The following is a 20259-nucleotide window of genomic DNA, read 5'->3' on the forward strand; positions in this document are numbered from 1 at the left end:
GTTTGACCACTCAACCACGCCACAATATTTATTTGCTCTTATAAACATAGTTTCCCAAGTCTGTAGCCAGCCTCTGCCTGTTTTACAGATATTTCCATGGTAAATGTTCCACCAGTCTATCCAACCTTGTTCCTCCTGTCAGGGTGTTTGAGCGCGAGACCAGGCTTTCTGCTTGTTCTCATCCTTATACTGTGGCTATGCCAAGATGTAGAACAAAGAGCTACTCCAGTAGCTTTTTCCCTCGTACTGCATCTCTTTGGAACTCCTTGCCTGGTGCATGTTTCCCTTCATCCTATGATCTTCCATCTTTTAAGAGGAATGTCAATTCCTACCTTCAGCTCCACTGAGTTTCTGCATGTTTATGTTTTCTTCCTTGTAGCCCTTAACCTAGAGTGGCTTTTAGCCTTGTTTGGGGCGACTTGCATAATAATAATAAAAAAAAAAAAAAAAAAAAAAAAAAAAAAAAGGATTCTCAAATATTCAGTACTGAAGTATGATGGTTCTTTTTGAATACCTGCAATTTGTATAATTAAAGCACCATGTTGCAATGTTTCAGTGTTTTCCTGTGGAGCTTTATACTTCTTTTGTATTTCTTCAATAGCTTTTTGCAACAAAGACCTTTCATGTTATTGGTGTCTTGATATTCTTATTGTTATTCTTTATTTGGCCATTAAACAATTACAAACAGACAGTATGTAAAGTGAATATACAAATAGAAAAGTAAATCAAAAAGCAACCTGAACTGTAAGAGCACAAGAAATTTACAAAAAAAAACAACCCAAATGTGATGGCCAGGATCAACAAAAGTGTAACTAACATTGTAGCTTGAAGCCTTTGGAGCCAGTCACATAGGGAGGCAAAAACAATTCATACATGTATGATACTCTCTATGGAAAACTAAATGGAAATTTAGGATGAATATAATTTATAATCTGTATAAAGAAAGCACAACATTAAAAAAAATATGGAAGGTCAGCAAAGGTGGAATACAACATGGGCTATTCAGTAACTCAAAAAGGCTTCATAATATTCAGTCACTTTTAAGATTGAGAGCACTTTGCGAAAATTGACAAACCGTCTTTCAAATACCTTCCATTAGATTGTTTTTTTTGACACAGAATACTGGTTTGAATTAAGCCAAGGTGGGTCAAGGTAAGACGAGACTGGTAGCCTATTCATTAACTCAAAAGGCTTAATATTCAATCTTTTTGAAGCTTTAATGGAGGAGTTCTTTGTACAAACTGGAAATGTCTTTTGGTAGTTGCCTTCCAAAGTATTGGTCTTTTGATTTGGTTCCTTGCTCTATGGTCACACGTAATGGTCTGAATTGAGCCATGTTGGGTCAAGGGAGGTCAGTAAGGGCAAATGAGACTATTACAGTAACTTTCTGGCTGAACAATATTTAATCGATTTGAAACATCGCTAGATTAACGCCAATAAACCTGATGTGACCTTTTTTGTTCAGATCAGACCTGCGGTTGGGGAGTAGCTCATTTGTATCAAGTGTAATTAGTTGATACAGAAGGGTTTTCAGAGATGTGGCAGTCTTACACACCCTGGTTAGAATAGTGCGATTGTTAAGAACATGGTTCAGTGCTGATGGTTTTTTATTTACAAAAGCGTGAACGAGTTTTTAGACTGTATCAATTTATATCTACCAAATCAAATTTTGTTTATGGCTTTTTTTATCACTGATATGGCTGAAATGTGTATACAATGTTACTCAGCAACTCTTCCAGTTGGTTGTACAAAGACTGTGTTTATAAAAGTGTCTCTAATGCACCAAGCACCTATCCCTAGCATAAACGACAAAGTCCTATTTTGTTCTTGGGGAAAAATGTTGTCAGAGTAGAAGGTTACAGTAGTTTTTTGTAATTCATGTACCTGTTTTATAATGTAACATTTTAAGCAAACCATACTAGCATTTAAAGGCAAAAAACAAAAAGCAAACAAACACCCCGGCGAACAAACAAAGACCAAATCCACCTGTGTTCGAACCATATCACAGATGAAAATCCACAGATCTATGAACATATGTTCATATAACCAAAAAAGAATGCAAGTCAACTGAATACTGGATTAGCACTGACAAACATCTGAATCAACTTTTTGTTAAGAAGACAATGAAGAAGTTTCAGTTTTAGATGTGGGAGGAAAATCCCTTCAGGGAAAACCCAAGCAGTCAGGTAGGGACTGAAAACCCCAATCATGCAATGCAAGGCAACGGTCCAGAATTGAGCCAGGGGTCGATTTCACAAAGAGTTAAGACTACTAGGACTACTAGGACTAGTCCTAGGAGATATACAAATTGCATGGATAACCTAAGTTAAGACGTGTAACTGGTCCTAACTGGAGATAAGACTAGTCCTAACTCTTTGTTAAATCCACCCCATGGTCCACAGAGGTGAAAGGCAGAGCAAGAAATCACTGTGCCAACCTGACTACCTTCTAATGCATTTTCCAGACATTTTGCAGACTCGTTTGTGCAGAACCGCCATGCACCAACAAGTGAAGCAAGCATTATGCAACCCTCCGAAATCAAGAAGTTATAAACCCTACAAAATCCAGGTATAAACCCTCCAAAATCCAGGTATAAACCCTCCAAAATCCAGGTATAAACCCTCCAAAATCCAGGTATAAACCCTCCAAAATCCAGGTATAAACCCTCCAAAATCCAGGAATAAACTCTCCAGAATCTGCTTTGGGATGATGTTTGATTGCAGAGGGTTGAAAACTGCAGTCACAAATAAGAATGGATTATCACTGACTAGGCCAGGCAATAACAATCTGATCTAAGACTGTCCGTTACGGTGTCGAGTGATCATTGTTGAGTGGTAGATAGCGTAAGATTGAGCAAGGAGCAAATGCTATTGGGGGATTGTGCTTTTTCTATTGCTGCAGTATGTATGATCGAGAATAATCTTCCTGAGAACAAACAAACATTCGCTTAGCCATAGGTCCAGTTTGAAACCAGTAGTCTCCTCAGGATGGTGTACCACTGCCATGTGTCCTATGGTCTTGTAGATTTTCCCTAAAAATGCAAACCCTTTGTGTATAAATCATCTGTCTAAAAAGTCTTTTTTTCTAATGTGCTGTATGTGGTTGATCCTGTATGAAAACCTTAATCTCAATTGTTATCTGGATTAACAGTTTTTCTCTTTGTGATCCTGATGTTATCTCATACTTCACCCAGAGTGATGTGCTGTTTATAAGGATAGATTACTGTAACAGTGAGAGGTTTAACCAATTGTCTTTTTGATGCTCATCTTAAAGATTCAGCTGATTAGCATGATCTTGTCACTGACTAAGACCCCATCAAGGACACAGTCCTTATTGATCACGTCATATAATTAGATTTATCTTGTCAAAGACAGCATTAGATTGATCTGATCAAGGCCAAAGATGGTAAGCCTTTGCTCATCTCTTTGTTGATATTAGTTGTTTTATTTTTACTTGAGTATATTTTGGCTGTTTGTCCTGGCCGAGCTATAATTCACCGGACCCAAGCTCTGGTGTTGTCGGTTCAAATCCCAGTCATAACACTTGTGCACTTAACCATGCTTCGTAACAGTTAGAAAGGTAGTGCATTCTGTTTTCATTGTTAAAGTTCCCTGTTGGAGGGACAGACGTATCCCAATACTTTTGTTTGGGCACTGGCCTGGCGACCAGTCTTTTTTCTTTGTCTTTTTGTCTACTCTGTGCTTTTTAACATGTGTTCTGCGCCTTTGATCATTTTGTAAGTTAGGGGGCAACATAAATTTTAGATATTACTACTATTATTGTTTGATCCCCTTACAGACTGAATGGGTCACCCTGTTTCAGCCCCATGAGTACATAGGTGGGAACATGTTTGGGGCAACATTCCAAATTGGTTAGGTGTAGCCTTCACCTTGAAGTGGTTGTCCAGCCTTGTCGTATTGTTCAACAATGTCTCATCCAAAAAATGTTGATATAATTATTTTCTTTTTTAAATGTGAAATGTTTGTTGATAAGTTCCTGCTGAGTGTTTTTTTAACTATTTAAATAATTCAAATTCTTTAAAGTGCTAAACGAAGCTTAATTATGTAGATTTCTCTCTGTTTACCATCTTTCCCATAGATAATATCTACATCCTTAGACAGCGGGCGAGTTCAATATCAGCAGACTTTGCCAAGCTTTATTGGTAAGTTATAGACAGACGATGGTGAGCCTAACAGGCCTCCTAGCCCAATCATATTCATCATACAGTCTAATAAAAATAAACTGTTTTGGACTGTACTACATAGGCTATGAGGGTGTTCCAGTAGGTGATGGTTCCATGATATTAAGATTGTAGTATTTCTTCCTGAAATTTGTAGCCAGCTAAAAGAAGACATGTCTTGTAATGTCTGTCTCTTTTCCCAGTCATTATTGTGTACGCCTCAAAAGTAGTGTATCGGGTACATGTAGTACCAGTGTTTAATCTTAGATAGACTTTCTGTCTGTTTTACTTTTGCTATGTATTATTACAAGTAAGTTCTTTGCACTTCATGTTATTTCTTTGCAATTTTGCCAAGATTATACAAATATTTCATAAATCTTGCATTAGCCATGACTGAAAGTAGGCTTGTAATACTAGTTAATATTGTGCAAATTTGTCCTTGATCGTGTACCAGTGAAATAACCTGAGTGCTTGACTCGGTACAAAGCAATGTTGATATAAAATGGGACATTCGCTGCTGGATAAACACTTCAGTTTTACATTTATGAAGGGTTTTAATAACATTTGTACTGAAGTGATTGTTTACAGTGATCTTCCAACCAACCACGATCTGTTTGTTATGTTGACTTTGGGTTCTTGACTTTGAGACCTCAGAATTAGAATTTGAGGTCCTGAAATCTAGCATCTGAAAGCATGCAACGTTGTGTGATGAAAGTGTTTTTTCTTCCACTATTAATCTTGCAACTTGGACGACCAATTGAGTTAAAATTTTCACAGGTTTGTCTTGTTATATGTTGAGATACAGCAAGTGGGAAGACTGGTCTTGACAATTACCAATATTGTCCAGTGTATTTAAATGTTGCATTTTAATACAAGCTGTCTGCTTCTCATATTGTCTCAAAAGGGTTACAAATAATTTATTGCCTCATATAAACCAATCCAATGTTTTGACTGTCTCGCTATTCTTTCCTCCACAGTAAACTTGATTCTGGTGTATGGGATCAGATTCATTGGTTATGTCTTTCATTGACGATACGCCTGCGCACATTCCTTCATGACTGCACCTCGTTTGTTCCTTCAATGCCTTTGCATCTGTTTCAGGTATGTGGTTTCTTTGTTGGTCATGCTAGATTGAACTACTCGCAAGATTAGATTTTCTATTATCTGCTCTGTTAATTCTTAGATGCCCGACTGACTTTCCATAATGATCTTTATGATTCAGGAATTCAGCTGATCAGATGATTTCATCTTTAATTTGGGTTATTATTACACAGTATTTTAAGGGAATATATACATGTACAGTGGGTAATCACTCTTAAAACTAATGGCAGTAAAAACCTTTTGTAAGAAGCCTACAGCTGCTTTCAGTAGAAAGTATTTTGATAGTAATAAAAATCAGTCTTTATGCCCCAAAATTTGAATTTGAGAAGCGTTAATGTCAGTAATGTTTCATAGATTGTGTATTCCTAGTAGGGATTTCCTCTGCATGGACATAGTCGCTCAGGATTTCCTGCACTATCTTTTGTAGTGACAACCTTTTGTAGTGTGTGCTCCTGCAATTTCCTTTTGTTTTCAATAAAGATATTGCACCTCTGATGAATGAGTTAGAATGACTGTGGCAAAGTTTTGGAAATTTGGGCATTCCAGTTACTCCCCTTATCTGGTACTTGAATAGTGTATGTCTGGTCTTCAAGGAATGTACATCAATATTACTTGGACTTCCCTTAACCCCTCAGAAGTAAATGGGTGGAATGAATGTCTCAAGTGTCACCTCTAGCCAACCTTGTTCTGGTTCAATACCTGTCTAGGGCCATGTATCGGTTCTCTCTTATACCATAAATGGTTTACTGTTAGGCTCTCTGGTTTCCCTCCCTTTGCAAAATCAAACATTTTCAATGTCTGGTTATATATTCTACAGTCATATATGGGTCAATGTGGCTGGCTGCCAAAAGGTGCCCTTACATGCCTACAGCTAGACCTACCGCATCCCATGCATTTCAGCTTCTCAGCTCTGGTAAAGGATGATTATTAGCCTCCCTCATTATAATTACATTGAGCTTCAGTATTTCATTGAAAGTGATGACAAGTTTAGACAACCACAAGCAATTAGGAGAAAACAGCCTTCTTTCCAACATAGGTTAATAAACTTGTACAATGATTTCATAGCCTGGGTTTACCTTCTTACACTTTTCTTGTTTCATACAGCAACAACACACAGTCTTACAGGAGTGCGCCAGGCTAGTCAAGCATGCTGAGAGGTACGCTGCCAAGTGTGGAATAATTATTTTGTGATATGGATCTACATCTCAACTTCATAATTTGTGATATGGATCAATATCTTGTCTTCATCATCTCAATGATGATTAAATTACAAAAGTCAAAATGTTGAGAATCAATCAAGTTTGTTTCATCTCAGATCCATCGTCCCTCCTCAAGAAATTAATCACATGACATGCATGGTGTACAGTAAGATTTAAGTAATATCTACATGGTCTGCTTCACTCTACTTACCTGTAGAGCGAATACTACAATTGCATTGATGGGGTGGGGTACTATGACTTCAAATCAGACCGTTGTTACTGTTGAAACCGAGGCCTTAGTTGCTATAGATCTGTATCATACAGCAACAATTTTATAGAGTATTTACTTATCTATGACCCTACATTCATAAATACCCCAGACAGTTTCGCTACACTCCTATTGGTGCAGAGCGTGTCACGTTGGGGGCTGTTTAAACGGTTGATAATGACAAGCTGGAGCTATTTATAATTGGCTGTACCTGTATAGTTCATTCTTTATTTTGACAATGTTCTTCTGTGTTGTTTAGCTTTGAGGGTATGAATGGGACCCTGCCCCCAGCTGTGCCTACATTGAAAGTCTTGAGTGGTCTTGGCAAGACATTTAACGGGTTAGTCCACATGGTGCAAGCAATCCTGATTCAGGTACTGTACAGTTAATTTGGGTTTTTATCAAATGGAAATGGTGTGAGTTAAAACGAATAGAATACCTAAGTTAATCGGTCCTTTGTTCCTTAAAATAAGTTATGAATTAATCATAATTATGCTTGTTTATTATATAGCACACTTATGTAGTAACTAGATCAAGGCGATTAACAACATTATTATCCTTGTTTATCGGGCATACTTTTAGACACTGCCAACTCCATGGGGAGCATACAACCCAAATGTTAAGAGAAGCTAGGGAAGTTAAGAGAAGTACCTTGCCCAAGAATGAAGTGTCATGATCAGGAGTTTTAAAGTTAGATGGAATATATGTTTGTTGTTATTTTAACTTATTCTAGACCATCGTGAAAAGTATTCAAGATTCTGCCAGTGAATACAACATAAAAATTGCAGTCAACTCAGTGCATTGTTTGTCAGAGGATGGGAATGAGATGTGCCGGTTATTAGCAAAGGTGAGTGTACATGTAGTTGACTGCTTTTACTTGTTCCTTTCTGTATTATTCACATTCTCTTCATTCCCCTTATTTCCCCATACACTTGACTTATCTAATTATAGATTGGGAGGTCAGGTTGAAATGTCCATTCAAGAAAGCAACTCTTTTGATGTAACAATAGATCAATGACCATTGCTCTTAAATGTTTGGTGATCACTCCTAAAAATTAGTGCCAATAAAAACTTAAGAATTATGAGAATCATTTCCTTTTGAAGTAATGTGGTTATAGAAAAATATATCAGTTTTTATCCCCAAAATATGAATCTGAGATACATTACGAATCATTCTTCCTGCTCTGGATTTGTAACAATCACATTTTGAATCCAAATTTTCACAGGATAGTATTGTTGTTATGTTTTTACAGGATTAAAATAGTTGAATGGTTCCAAAAGGTAAATACTTTGCCTTGTATGAATAATGAAATATTTGTTTTCTGAAAGGGCATTCATGATCATTTCTCGTTCCAATATGAATCAGTTCCCCTACTTGTGCTTTCAAGGCTCAGTAATCTCTGGTTGTGTATTGGGTGCGAGTCTTTCTTTAACAAGTAGCGAAAAACATTGGCAGTCAGTGGATCAGCAAATTAGATTCCATATACACCCTCCCAAGGAAAATACCTGGGCAGGAAAACATTTTCTAATAATGAGTATTGACTTTTGTTTTCTTGTCACAGGAGGGCGCTATACAATCTCTTCTTGAACTCTGCCAGCAGGCATCTCTTAATTCCATGAAGCCAGTTGCTCTAAGAACGGTGGCTAATTTATGCAATGTTGCCGAGGGAAGGCAAGAGCTAGAAAGAGTGAGCGAGAAACTTTGTGTTAATTGACAAGTCTTAATCAACAAGTTTTACGTTTACCTAAATATGCATTGTTTCATATAACCTCAAGATGTCCAACCCATCTAAATCCAGCTGCATATTTTGTACGATTTTGTTGGACTGTGAGGACAGCATTAAACTGATTATTTGTTGCAGGGTACCAGGCTTACCAGGAGCACCATCAGAGTCAAACTCATATTCAAATCCTCTAACATTATATTTTAATATTTCAACAAGTTTTACGTTTACTTAAATATGCATTGTTTCATATAACCTCAAGATGTCCAACCCATCTAAATCCAGCTGCATATTTTGTACGATTTTGTTGGAGTGTGAGGACAGCATTAAACTGATTATTTGTTGCAGGGTACCAGGCTTACCAGGAGCACCATCAGAGTCAAACTTATATTCAAATTCTCTTACATTATATTTTAATATTTCAATTGTGCACATGATTATGTTGAAATTATGCAGGTATTACCAATTTATTTAACTGTGGTAAAGTGAGTTATGTACGACTGACTCTAAACCAAGGACACTGATTGGAAAGGTTTGACCTCCCTATAGTACACACCATACGCTGTTGCTTGACAACACAACATCAACGATGGAACATCACTCAATTCCCCATTGCTTGATCTATTGAGTGAGAAAGTATCCTTTCATTCACTAAAGAGATTTGGGGTTGTAAAAATACCCTGTTTTGGGGTTTCTTATGACACAAGGAGACAACTATTGAACAACCAAACTATTTTACCGTATTATTCTTAATTTAATAAACAGTGGTACATATGTGTTTTTTAGCTGTGCAAAACAGTTTTTATGTAAAATGTATCTTAAAATTTGGTTGAATAGGCCTACTTGTAGTCAATAGGCCTATACTTGTAGGAACGTTGTAGTCTTTCTTGTCAAGTGATAATAGTTTCCCATAATAAAGAAAAGTTTGTTGAGATTTTAGGTCAAAATGTTTATTTCCACAAACTTCAGAATATTTTTAACTTTGTTTTGTTATAAATTTGCCAGTTGTAAAATTGATATAGGCAAATTTCTCTAGAATGTGACTTTTACTTTTAACAAAAACAGTTATTTCTGACAGTTGCTTATAGTACAGTATGTTAATTAAACAGTGTTACTTATATCAGTGGAGGTTTAGAAAGTGTTAGGCCTATTCTTTGCCCTGCTGTACAATTAATGACAATCATCCTGTTCATTGTGAATGTTTTACAGCCCAGTGGGGTAGGGTATGTTGGAGAATGACAAGTTGTTTGTTATGATTGTTTTACAGGCCAGTGGGGTAGAATACCTGAGTGAAATTTTATCATCTCCAACATCGACAGAGTCGGTGAAGGCGGAGGCAGCCTCTGTCATAGCCCAGATCACATCTCCAAGTATTGACAACTATCATCACTTACTGGGCTTCATTGAATACATGGAGGACCTCCTTAAAGAATTAACCGGTAATAAACATTTTTATGGCTCACGATTCTCATGTTAACTATAACAGTAATAATAACTAGTTCTTATATAGCATTTTTTACAATAATGCACTACAGTACCCTGGACACTGGGCCAATACCATTTCTTTAATCTTTCTCAGCTCCCTTGAGGTATACGTACAGCCCCTGGCTTCCATGGAGCTCAAAGCTTTTTCAAACACAATATCAACCTCAGAAAGTTTTTCCCAGAAGGACATGAGGTTTCGCGAGGGCTTGGCTCAAAGGCAGAGTTTGTCACATTTCATTTTTAATGTTAAATTCATCATATGACAACAAAATATTGTTAACTTAAAATTTTAGGAATAAAAACCACAGTTGATTTATTTATTTCTTCTTTACCTTGGGGAAACCTTCAGTAAAACACTGATTTCCAGAGGTGCTCAGCAACTACATACACAGTTACACCTTCAAGTTCCATGCTTCTCCTCATTGAACCCAAGTCTCGACACTCATGGGGTGACAGGTCTTTTTCTTCAGCCGCGCCACGCATCTGGTACTCTCTACCACTTAATCTTCGATCTTGTGTTTGTACCGCAAAATTCAAGTCTCTTCTCAAAACTTATCTAATGTCACGGGTTTTCAATGACTAATTTTGTTGTGTCTGTTTTTCCTTGTGTTGTGTTTTGTTTTTGTTTTGTTTTTGGTTTTACTGCGCCTTGAACACCCAGCAGGGTGGATATGTGCGCATTACAAGTCTTATTATTATTATTATTATTATTATTATTATTTCATTTTATCACAGCATGCAAAAGAAAGATCTCATTTTCCTTTGTGCCGGTAACTCCTCGAGCCGGGCTACGTCCCGTAGCCTTAGATCTCAAGGGTCTTTCTCAGGATCCTCGCTGTTCCCAAAAGCGCTGCCTTCTGTAATAGATCTACCCTCACATTTGTCCCTATTTCATCTAGATGTTTCCCCAGTGCTTTGGGAATGGTGCCAAGTGCTCCAACCACCACGGGGACTACTTTTACCTTTACCTGCCAAATCTTACGAAGTTCCCTGGCCAGGTCCTGGTACTTCTCGATCTTTTCCATCTCCTTCGAAGCTACCCTTATATCACCTGGCACCGCTATGTCAATGAGATGACACATCTTCTTCGTCTTATCTAATAGCACAACATCCGGACGCCTATGTTGTATAACATGATCGGTCTGAATGTTAAAGTCCCATAGGATCTTGACCTGGTCGTTCTCTACAACTTTCTCCGGAACATGGTCATACCATTTCGCAAGTACTTTGACACCATACTTCTTACACAGATCCCAGTGAATCACCTTGGCCAGCTTGTCATGTCTTCCTTTGTACTCCGTCTGGGCCATCTTACTGCATTCGCTAACAATATGAAATACAGTCTCCTCTGCTTTATTGCACATTCTACACATAGGAGAGACGTTTGCTTTCTCTATCCTTGCCTTCATTACATTTGTCCTTAGAGACTGGTCTTGCGCCGCAGTAATCAAGCCCTCTGTTTCCTTCTTTAGTTCTCCACTCTTTAACCAATTCCATGACTTGCTGCTGGCCACTTCCTCAGTACACCTCAAGAACCGGCCATGAAGTGGTTTGTTCCTCCAATCTTGATGTCTTTCCTCCTTCCTTTCCCTCTTGTACTCTTTCGGCCCAACTTCGTCTGCCCTCGTGTACCTTTGTGCAACTTTCAACAAGCTCTCCTCGGTCCTCCTGACATGACAATGCAAGCTTCTTCGCTCGATGTTAACACTGTCCGCCACGCTAAGCAACCCCCTTCCGCCCTCTGACCTCGGAAGATAGAGTCTACTAACATTTGACCGCGGGTGTAGCATGCCATGCATGGTCATTAGTTTTCTTGTCCTCCTGTCAGTGACATCTAGATCTTCCTTAGTCCACTCGACAATACCCGCACTGTACCTCATCAAAGACACGGCCCATGTGTTAATCGCCTTAATCATGTTCCCCCCGTTTAGTTTAGACTTCAAACATTTCTTTACACGCCTGATGTATTCTGCCTTCAGCCTTACCTTTGATTCCTTGTGAAGGACATGGTCCGATTCAAGTACACCAAGATACCGATAACTCTCCTCCTCACCCAAAGCCCTCAACTGTGCACCATCTGGCAGAGCAATGCCATCGGAATGTACCCTCTTCCCCCTCTTCATGGACATTGAAGCACATTTCTCCAGACCGAACTGCATCCCAATGTCATCACTGAAAATCCTGACGGTCTGCACCAAAGAGTCGATCTCGGCCTCATTCTTCGCAAACAACTTCAAATCGTCCATAAAAAGCAGATGGTTGATCTTACATCCGTCCTTCTTCATTACATAACCTGCACTCACCTTCCTTAGAATCATCGACAGGGGCATCATCGCAAGAACAAACAGCAGCGGAGACAGAGAGTCACCTTGGAAAATACCTCTTCTTATGCATACCTTGCCCAGATTATCATCGTTGGCTGTCAGATTTGTTCGCCACGTCTTCATGCTCTCACCTAAAAGACGTTTTACTGCATCAGCCACTCCAACCATATCCAGACATTCCATTATCCATGTGTGCGATACCATGTCATACGCCTTCTTGTAGTCAATCCACGCCATTGCCAAATTAGTCTTTCTGCTCCTGCAGTCCTTCAGTACAGCCTTATCGATGATAAGTTGATCCTTCGTACCTCTGGACCGCTTCTTACAGCCTTTCTGCTCCTCCGGAAACAACTGCTGGTCATCCATATGGCGATATAGGTCTTCTGCAATCATACTGGTCAAGAGTTTATACATCACAGGTAAGCACGTGATTGGTCTATAATTACTGGCAATGTTACCTTTCTTGACATCCTTCATGATCAGCACTGTTTTTGCCTCAGTCATCCAAGATGGGACCTTACCCTGTACTAGACAGTCTTGCAATTGTAGGGCCATTCGCTCATGCAAACTACGGAAGTTCTTCAACCAGTACCCATGCACATGGTCCATACCCGGGGCTTTCCAATTTGGCACCTTCTTTATCTGTCTCTTAACCTTGTCCACGTCAATCTGGAACCCTTCTTGCTGTTGTACCCCTCTCAATTCATCTTTCACATCTGTTAGCCATTCCGCTTGTCGGTTGTGTTTTACTGGTTTGTCCCAAATACCACCCCAGAAAGTTTTTGCCTCTGTTGGTCTCGGAACCGCTTGCGTGCTGTCAGCCTTCCCATCCAATTCCTTAAACAACTGACGCTGATTGGTGTTAAATAATCTATTCTGGTGAAATTGTCTAACCCTGTCGTCATACCTCTTCACTTTTGCAGCCTTAGCCTTAACCCTTTGCTTAATCTCCTCTATTACAACACTCACACCCTTACGTTTGACGTTGTACTTTGTCATAATTGTATTCCTTAAGTCTGAACTATTCAATAAACCCTTATTCATTTGTTCTATTCTACTGAGATCTCTTCGCAAATCTTTAATTTGACCCTCCAGCCGACGTTTCCACCATGGTGTACTGTTCCCTTGTTGAGACACCTCTACCCCTAACTTTTCCCCTACTACAACTGCCCCTGCAAAAATAAGACGGTTAGTTTCCGATAAATTATCCGTACTTACCGACCCAAGGACTTTACTTACCACGGCTGACATTTCTGTCAGCCTTTTCCTTGGGACCCGGCGCAAAGCTGGAATACTCCACCCGTTTGACCCCTTCGCCGCTTCCATCACCTCTTGAAGCCTAGCCTTAATCTGCACTTCCTCCTCCGTGAACTCTACGCCCTCCTCATCGTCGATGCCATCATCATCCTGACCATTTCGCAACCCTGGCTGGTTCACCTCATCTTCACTCTGTGAGCTAGCAGCAGCCGCCTCCTCCGGTATTTGGTGGTTAACAATATCTGTTCCATCACTTTCAGCTTGTACTATCCTCCTCATCTCCTCAATTTCCACATTGGTTAACCACTGGTTCCGTTTGATAGTACTTATCTGGTCTGCAAGCCGCTGCTCACTAATCTCAAACATTCCTTTATCTTGCCATAGGCTTATCATTCTCCTTCTGTATCCTCTCTTGTCCGGTTCACTCTTAATATAACAGTCCATCGCAATTTTGTTATCGTTCTTACTCCATTTTCTCCTGGTTCCACCACGAATCCCGTTGTGAGCAGTTTGGATACGATCTGGTAGCACCTGCTCAGGCATACCAACCAGATCGGGTGAAGGACTTCCTCTCTGGGAGTTTGTCACTCTTTCACCGTTGAATTGATGCTCCATAGCACTCATTATTAACATCACAAAATTGTGAGAAAGTTTATAGTTTCAGGGAGAATCACATACAGCAACGCTGTAGAATATCCAACCCTACGAAGACTTAACACTGGTTGTAATCAAGATGTTCCAAAGGACGCGGATGATGCGCGTGTCCGTTCACTGATTCAATGCACACGGTGCGGTCTACGTTGTAGAAAGTTTTCCGAATACGAAAAAAATCCAACCTTTTTCCACCAAAAATAGCAACAAGGTGTTAACTAGTTGCCTTCAAACTTACCCTGCGGTGTCTACCAAGTAGTACCAACAAGGAGTTAACTTTTGGTGCAAAACAAACAGCGGGAAACAATATTTATCTTCTATAGAATCGAGAGCCGATCTGAAGCAGTGTTCCTTGTCTTGTCGCCATTTATTATTATTATTATTATTATTATTATTATTATTATTATTATTATTATTATTATTATTATTATTATTATTATTATTATTATTATTATTATTATTATTATTATTATTAAGCCTTCACCTAGAACTAATGAACCTTTTGTTTTTTCAGCATTGTGTGAAAATGCCTCATCAAGTTCTGTTTTTGTCATCTCAACATCTGCAATAGCCAATATCACCTTCATGGACAGTATGGCCTGTGAATGCCTGGCCAGTTACCACACCACAAGGGCGCTAGTCAAAGGTTGTAAAGGAGGCAAAGCCAGCACTCTGTACTGTCAAGATCAGGTAGGAGTTATAAACCATTAAGGAAGTAGATTTACTTACTTTATTTCTTGTGCTAATGTGCCGTTACATAGACTGTTCATAGATTGGCTGAAAACATAAATCTGAAGTTTAAAGTAGTTTGTTCAATGATTTACATGGTTTGAGTAATGGCACTTAAAGAAACAAAGCTGCAAGATTTGTACTTAAGCTTGTAAATACCAATAATTATTTAGTATTATTAATATGACTCAAGATGAAAGACTTGTGAGCAAAAACCATAACGCTGTAATGTTGCATTTATCTTCAAAAATGTAGGTAGCAACAATATTAGCCAATATGGCCGTCACAGAGCAGTGTCGAAAAGAAATAATTGAATCCGGCGGTACAAGACTCCTGGTGAGTTTCCTGAGCGCGAGGGCGCCATCATATTCAGGGAAGGAGAGTCCACAGAGTAGTGATAGCGGAGACGTTCAGCAAGCGGCTTTATTATCCTGTGAAAAGGTGCTTCAGAAAGCTGCAATTGCCTTGGCTAGATTAGCCAGGGATCAGACCAGTGCAGAACACATTCTAGATTTAGAAGGTACGTCTTGTATTTGGGTTTTTGATATTAATTTGTTGGAGTATAGCTGCACTGCTTTATAAGCATGTGCTGTAAGAGCATCTGGTCAGTGACAAACTGACAAACAGGACAAACTGACAACAACACAACTAATAAGGACATTATTGACAGCATATACGCACACAGCACAATTGGATTGCAACACATTCCTCCAAGACAGCAGCAATGCTTTTAGGAGAGTACAAAAACTCAAGACAATTACACAAGAGCTTGCAACTCTCTTTGATTCTGCAGAAAGTTCCCTGAAAATTAACCAATCTTTCCATGTTCTGATGAACAAATAAAATAATCTCACTGATTATGGAAAAAATTCCCCTTTTTGTGTTAAATGCAAGTTAAATATCTCCTTGATTGTTGTGTGGCCCAATTTCCTCCAAAAGGTGTTTGATTATTGCTAAAGAATTTTTGAATGATTTAAGCTTAAGGACTTACTGATTTCCCCATTGTGAGGTTTTACTCCCACATCTAAAACTGAATCTTTCCATCAGAATCTTCTCAACGCCTTCAGGCCTACTGGTTGCAGTGCAAATCACTTTCAAATGCATGATATTCTTCCGACTTTAGTCTCATTTCTGAGTGTTTTGCCCTTGGAAAAAATCAGACAAAATCGTGACTCATAAATACCTCAGACAGTTTCGCTATTCCTATTGGTGGAGAGCGCGTCACATGGGTGTGTATAAACCTATGTTTATGACCAGTAAAAAGTGTTGAAACATGGGTGTGACACGCGAGTTTGCACCTGTGCTTACAAGTTTCTTCATTCCTATTGGTCGAGAGCAATGGCCGAAACAGTGTGCCACATCACGCGATACACGTGATGCGCACAGCATTCCCTTATAAGGAGTTGTTTACCCGAGGGCCTTGACTGGGCCTTACCATTTCATAGCTGGAGGGGTGTTGTGTTGAAAAAAATCATTGAAAAATTATATTTTTTGCATTTATTTTACTTTTTGGCCATAAGTGTTGATATTTTTTGTCCAAAAAGGTATTTATGAATGGGAATCAAGGTGTGTTGAATTGGTTTTCAACAGTGGTTTAAACCCGCCGAGGCCTGGTTCTTGATAATTTACCTCGACTTTGTCTCGGTAAAATTATCAAGAACCAGGCTTCGTTGGGATTAAACCACAAGTTGAAAACCTCTTCACCACACATTGATTCCCTTATTAAATAGCATCAAAGTATATTGAAGCATGCACCATGTGTACATACATGTACAGGTAAGGCTAAAATATAGTTTTCTATTTTTTTCAAGAACCAAAATATCATGCCTGCTTCTGAGGATCCCTTGGGTTCAATAGTTACAAGAAATACTTAGTAATTTGAATGTTGCTAATATATATGTCTGTTTCTTTGTTCAGCCATTCCTAGGTTAGTAGAGCTGTGTAGCAACAGACGAGAGAGGAATGACAGTGAACCGGTCCTTGTTGCTTGCCTTGTAAGTTTGATGTCAACCATCTTTACCATCATTAATAAAACTACAAGCCATATGCCTAGTTTGGCTGTGTTCTATGTAGCTATGGCTAGGGCTGGGGACTCGGTCTTGTTGCTTGCCTTGTTAGTTTGATGTCAACCATCTTTACCATCATTAATAAAACTACAAGCCATATGCCTTGTTTGGCTGTGTTCTATGTAGCTATGGCTAGGGCTGGGGACTCGGTCTTGTTGCTTGCATTGTTAGTTTGATATCAACCATCTATACCATCATTAATAAAACTAAAAGCCATATGCCTAGTTTGGCTGTGTTCTATGTAGCTATGGCTAGGGCTGGGGACTGGGTCTTGTTGCTTGCCTTGTAAGTTTGATATCAACCATCTATACCATCATTAATAAAACTAAAAGCCATATGCCTTGTTTGGCTGTGTTCTATGGAGCTATGGCTAGGGATGGGGACTGGGTCTTGTTGCTTGCCTTGTAAGTTTGATATCAACCATCTTTACCATCATTAATAAAACTAAAAGCCATATGCCTTGTTTGGCTGTGTTCTACATGTATGCTATAAGGCTGGGGCTATTGCTTTTTGCAGCTACACTAAGATCTGTCAGTCATAACCAATAACTGTCTCGGTTTAAATGGCGATTATTGTTAGAGTTGCGAAAACACACCGCAAGTCTTTTGAATAGCGATCCAGGAATAGCCAATGTGGAAGCTCTTAAAGCATTAGATGAGATATTATGTAGCTATGCATATCACAGTCAAGTTGTTAACTTAGGTTTTGGGTTAGGGTGTAGGGTTCGCAGAACTCAAGAAAGTATACAGTGCATAATAAACATCAGTGTAGGGCTAAATACAAACTATATTCTTTATCACATTGCAAAGTTAACATCTATTCAGTCAAGTTGTATGTATATCCAGTCAAGTGATATTTCTTGTTGGTTGTTTGTCTCCCAGGCTGCATTGAGGAGGCTTCACAGTATTCTTGGGCCGTCTGTCTTCAAGACGTCTGATGTAGAGCAGCTGATTCGACCAAGACTCATTGATTCATTCAACATGTGTGCAAAAACCAAAGAGAGTTTTGTGTAAACAAACTCTGAAATCACTCTGCCAAGACACATTGTAAGATTTGTCTTTCAACAAAGAACCAAACTAACAGAAGTGGTTACTGAAATATTTCTGACAAATTCCGTGGATCATCATAATTCTGATCAAAGTGCTGGAAAATTTGCAAAAGCATCGTGGAAATATACTACGATTGTGTAGTATAAATTAAATTAAATTAAATTGCAGTTGTGTACCTTTTCTTGGTGCAAGACGTTCTTATTGAGTTAGTATAACCATAAAACCAAAGAACTAAACTGCGCCAATAAAGTATCTAAACACTTGCAAATGGTCAGATATATCGGAACCTGAAACAGTATGCCAAAAAATAATTATTCATTTTGAGTCACCGTTAATTTCTGCACATTTTGACACATCTTGTGTTGCGCTGCGATGTTGTTTGGTGGATTTACGGGCACTTGAATTTCAAAAGTCGAATTTCAAAAGTTGCAAAAGCCCCTATTCAAGCTAAATCGTTGTATTGTGACGAGTAAGATCGGCGTTTCTTTTGCTCGCCTTTTATAAATGATGTTTTTTTGGTCGCGTTTTGGATAAATCGGTTGCGATGAACATACTCACCAATAATTGTCAGTAACCAAGCCAAGGGGTCAAAGATGGGAGGCATACAACAATGGTAAGACAGGGAAAGGTGTTTCAAGATAACAGGAAAGATGGCTCAAACGACCAAACAGGAAAGAGGACGGATCGTTGGTTTGATAGAAGCCAGTACGTCGATGCGACGGCCAGTAAATGGTGGAATCGCTACCAAGCTCAGGGAAATGTGGACGACCTGCCAAGGAGTGGCTGTCCGAGGGTGACTTCTGCAGCAGGAGAAGAAAGTGAACAAGTCCATAAAGCCTGACACCACTCTCAAGGGGTTTGCGACGCATCCTGATCAGGAAATGGCAGGGGATTGACCAGGGACAGATCAGAGGTCTCATTGAGAGTATGAGAAGACGACTCCTTGCCGTTCAGGACAATGATGGAGGACACACCAAGAATGGAGGACAGGATAACAGCAGTTTTAGAGTTAAAGATACGGCAATTAATGTTATGGTCATGTAAACGAAACGAGTTTGTGTCTTTTGTCTTGATTTTGTCTGAGTGTGATGCTTATGTGAGTTCCCTTTTGGAATTGGGGTGAATAGGGGCTTTTGCAACTTTTGAAATTCGACCTTAAGCCACTCAAGTGTCCTTAAATCCACCAAACAACATCGTAGCGCAACACAAGATGTGTCAAAACGTGCAGAAATTAACGGTGAATAGAAACGAACAATTAAATTTTTGTATACTATTTCAGGTTCCGATAAATCTGACCATTTGTAAGTGTTTAGATACTTTATTGGCGCAGTTTACATACACTCAACACTATACACATCATGACTATTCCACCAATAGAGGGTGGTCTCTAGAAGTGGTGGTAGATATGGAAGTTTCCCCAACAGCGCTTAGTTAAGTGTGCAGCGCGGAGTGGGGAATCACGATAGTGTAGTGGCACCAAGACTCTTTAGTACCTCAATTTTAGCTCTACTTAGAGCCAAGTCGAGCCCTTCACTGATCTTTCCCTAGTGTTTAGGACTAAGTTGTATTTCTACCATGCAATTTTAAATCAATCAAAATCAAAACATGTACAGGAATTTTGTCTTCTAGTCGGTAGCAATACATGTATGGTTTGTACAGTGGCATATTTGTACATAAGATTTGTTATTTATTGAAACCGTCCATGTTTACAGTAGAATGTTTTTATGTTATTTTTAAACTAGGGTTTGACCAGATAGAGTATATTTCAGGAGAATATAACTTTTGAGTGGATCGCAGACAAGACACTTAACAATCTATAAATATATTACATATTTTTCAAAGACTGAAGTCTTTGAGGTAAAATACTAAAGTAAAAGTATGTGCTTGTTTATGGCTCAATGGTACCAGGGTTGCCAGTCTGGAGGTTGCTTTACTTAAGCTTACTCTGAACCATTTTACATACATGTGTTTACCTACATGTAGCAACTGTCTCCTTAGACTGAGGAATTTAAATTAATGCAGTAACTGGTGACTAAGCAAATTATTTTACCAGAGACTATTCAAGTAAAACTGGCAAATGGCTTATTGGTGAAAGGGAAAATTGAAGGATGACATAAATCGGGCTAATCTTGACCCAAGACGTCGGTGATTTGTAGGGGATTGTATACTGGGCTCATACATAGTAATTATCATCATCATCATCATCATCATCTTCCTATACTGTGC

General features: G+C 39.0%; 1 protein-coding gene across 2 annotated transcripts in view; it reads left to right on the forward strand.

The window, feature by feature from the left end:
- LOC117291950 (protein inscuteable homolog) overlaps nt 1-18228 on the forward strand; it is a 37105-nt gene extending 18877 nt beyond the window's left edge. For both annotated transcript variants that reach the window (XM_033773972.1, XM_033773971.1), the window contains exons 4-14: nt 4099-4162; nt 5158-5281; nt 6386-6438; nt 7008-7122; nt 7482-7595; nt 8311-8436; nt 9740-9911; nt 14704-14879; nt 15174-15438; nt 16836-16912; nt 17866-18228. In XM_033773972.1, the coding sequence (XP_033629863.1) occupies nt 4099-4162; nt 5158-5281; nt 6386-6438; nt 7008-7122; nt 7482-7595; nt 8311-8436; nt 9740-9911; nt 14704-14879; nt 15174-15438; nt 16836-16912; nt 17866-17997 (1418 nt within the window). In that variant the 3' untranslated portion in view covers nt 17998-18228. The remainder of the gene's footprint in view (nt 1-4098; nt 4163-5157; nt 5282-6385; nt 6439-7007; nt 7123-7481; nt 7596-8310; nt 8437-9739; nt 9912-14703; nt 14880-15173; nt 15439-16835; nt 16913-17865) is intronic.
- The last annotated feature ends 2031 nt before the right edge of the window (nt 18229-20259 follow it).

The sequence above is a fragment of the Asterias rubens genome, chromosome 6 (assembly GCF_902459465.1).
Source record: "Asterias rubens chromosome 6, eAstRub1.3, whole genome shotgun sequence".
In the NCBI taxonomy this organism is placed as follows: domain Eukaryota; kingdom Metazoa; phylum Echinodermata; class Asteroidea; order Forcipulatida; family Asteriidae; genus Asterias; species Asterias rubens.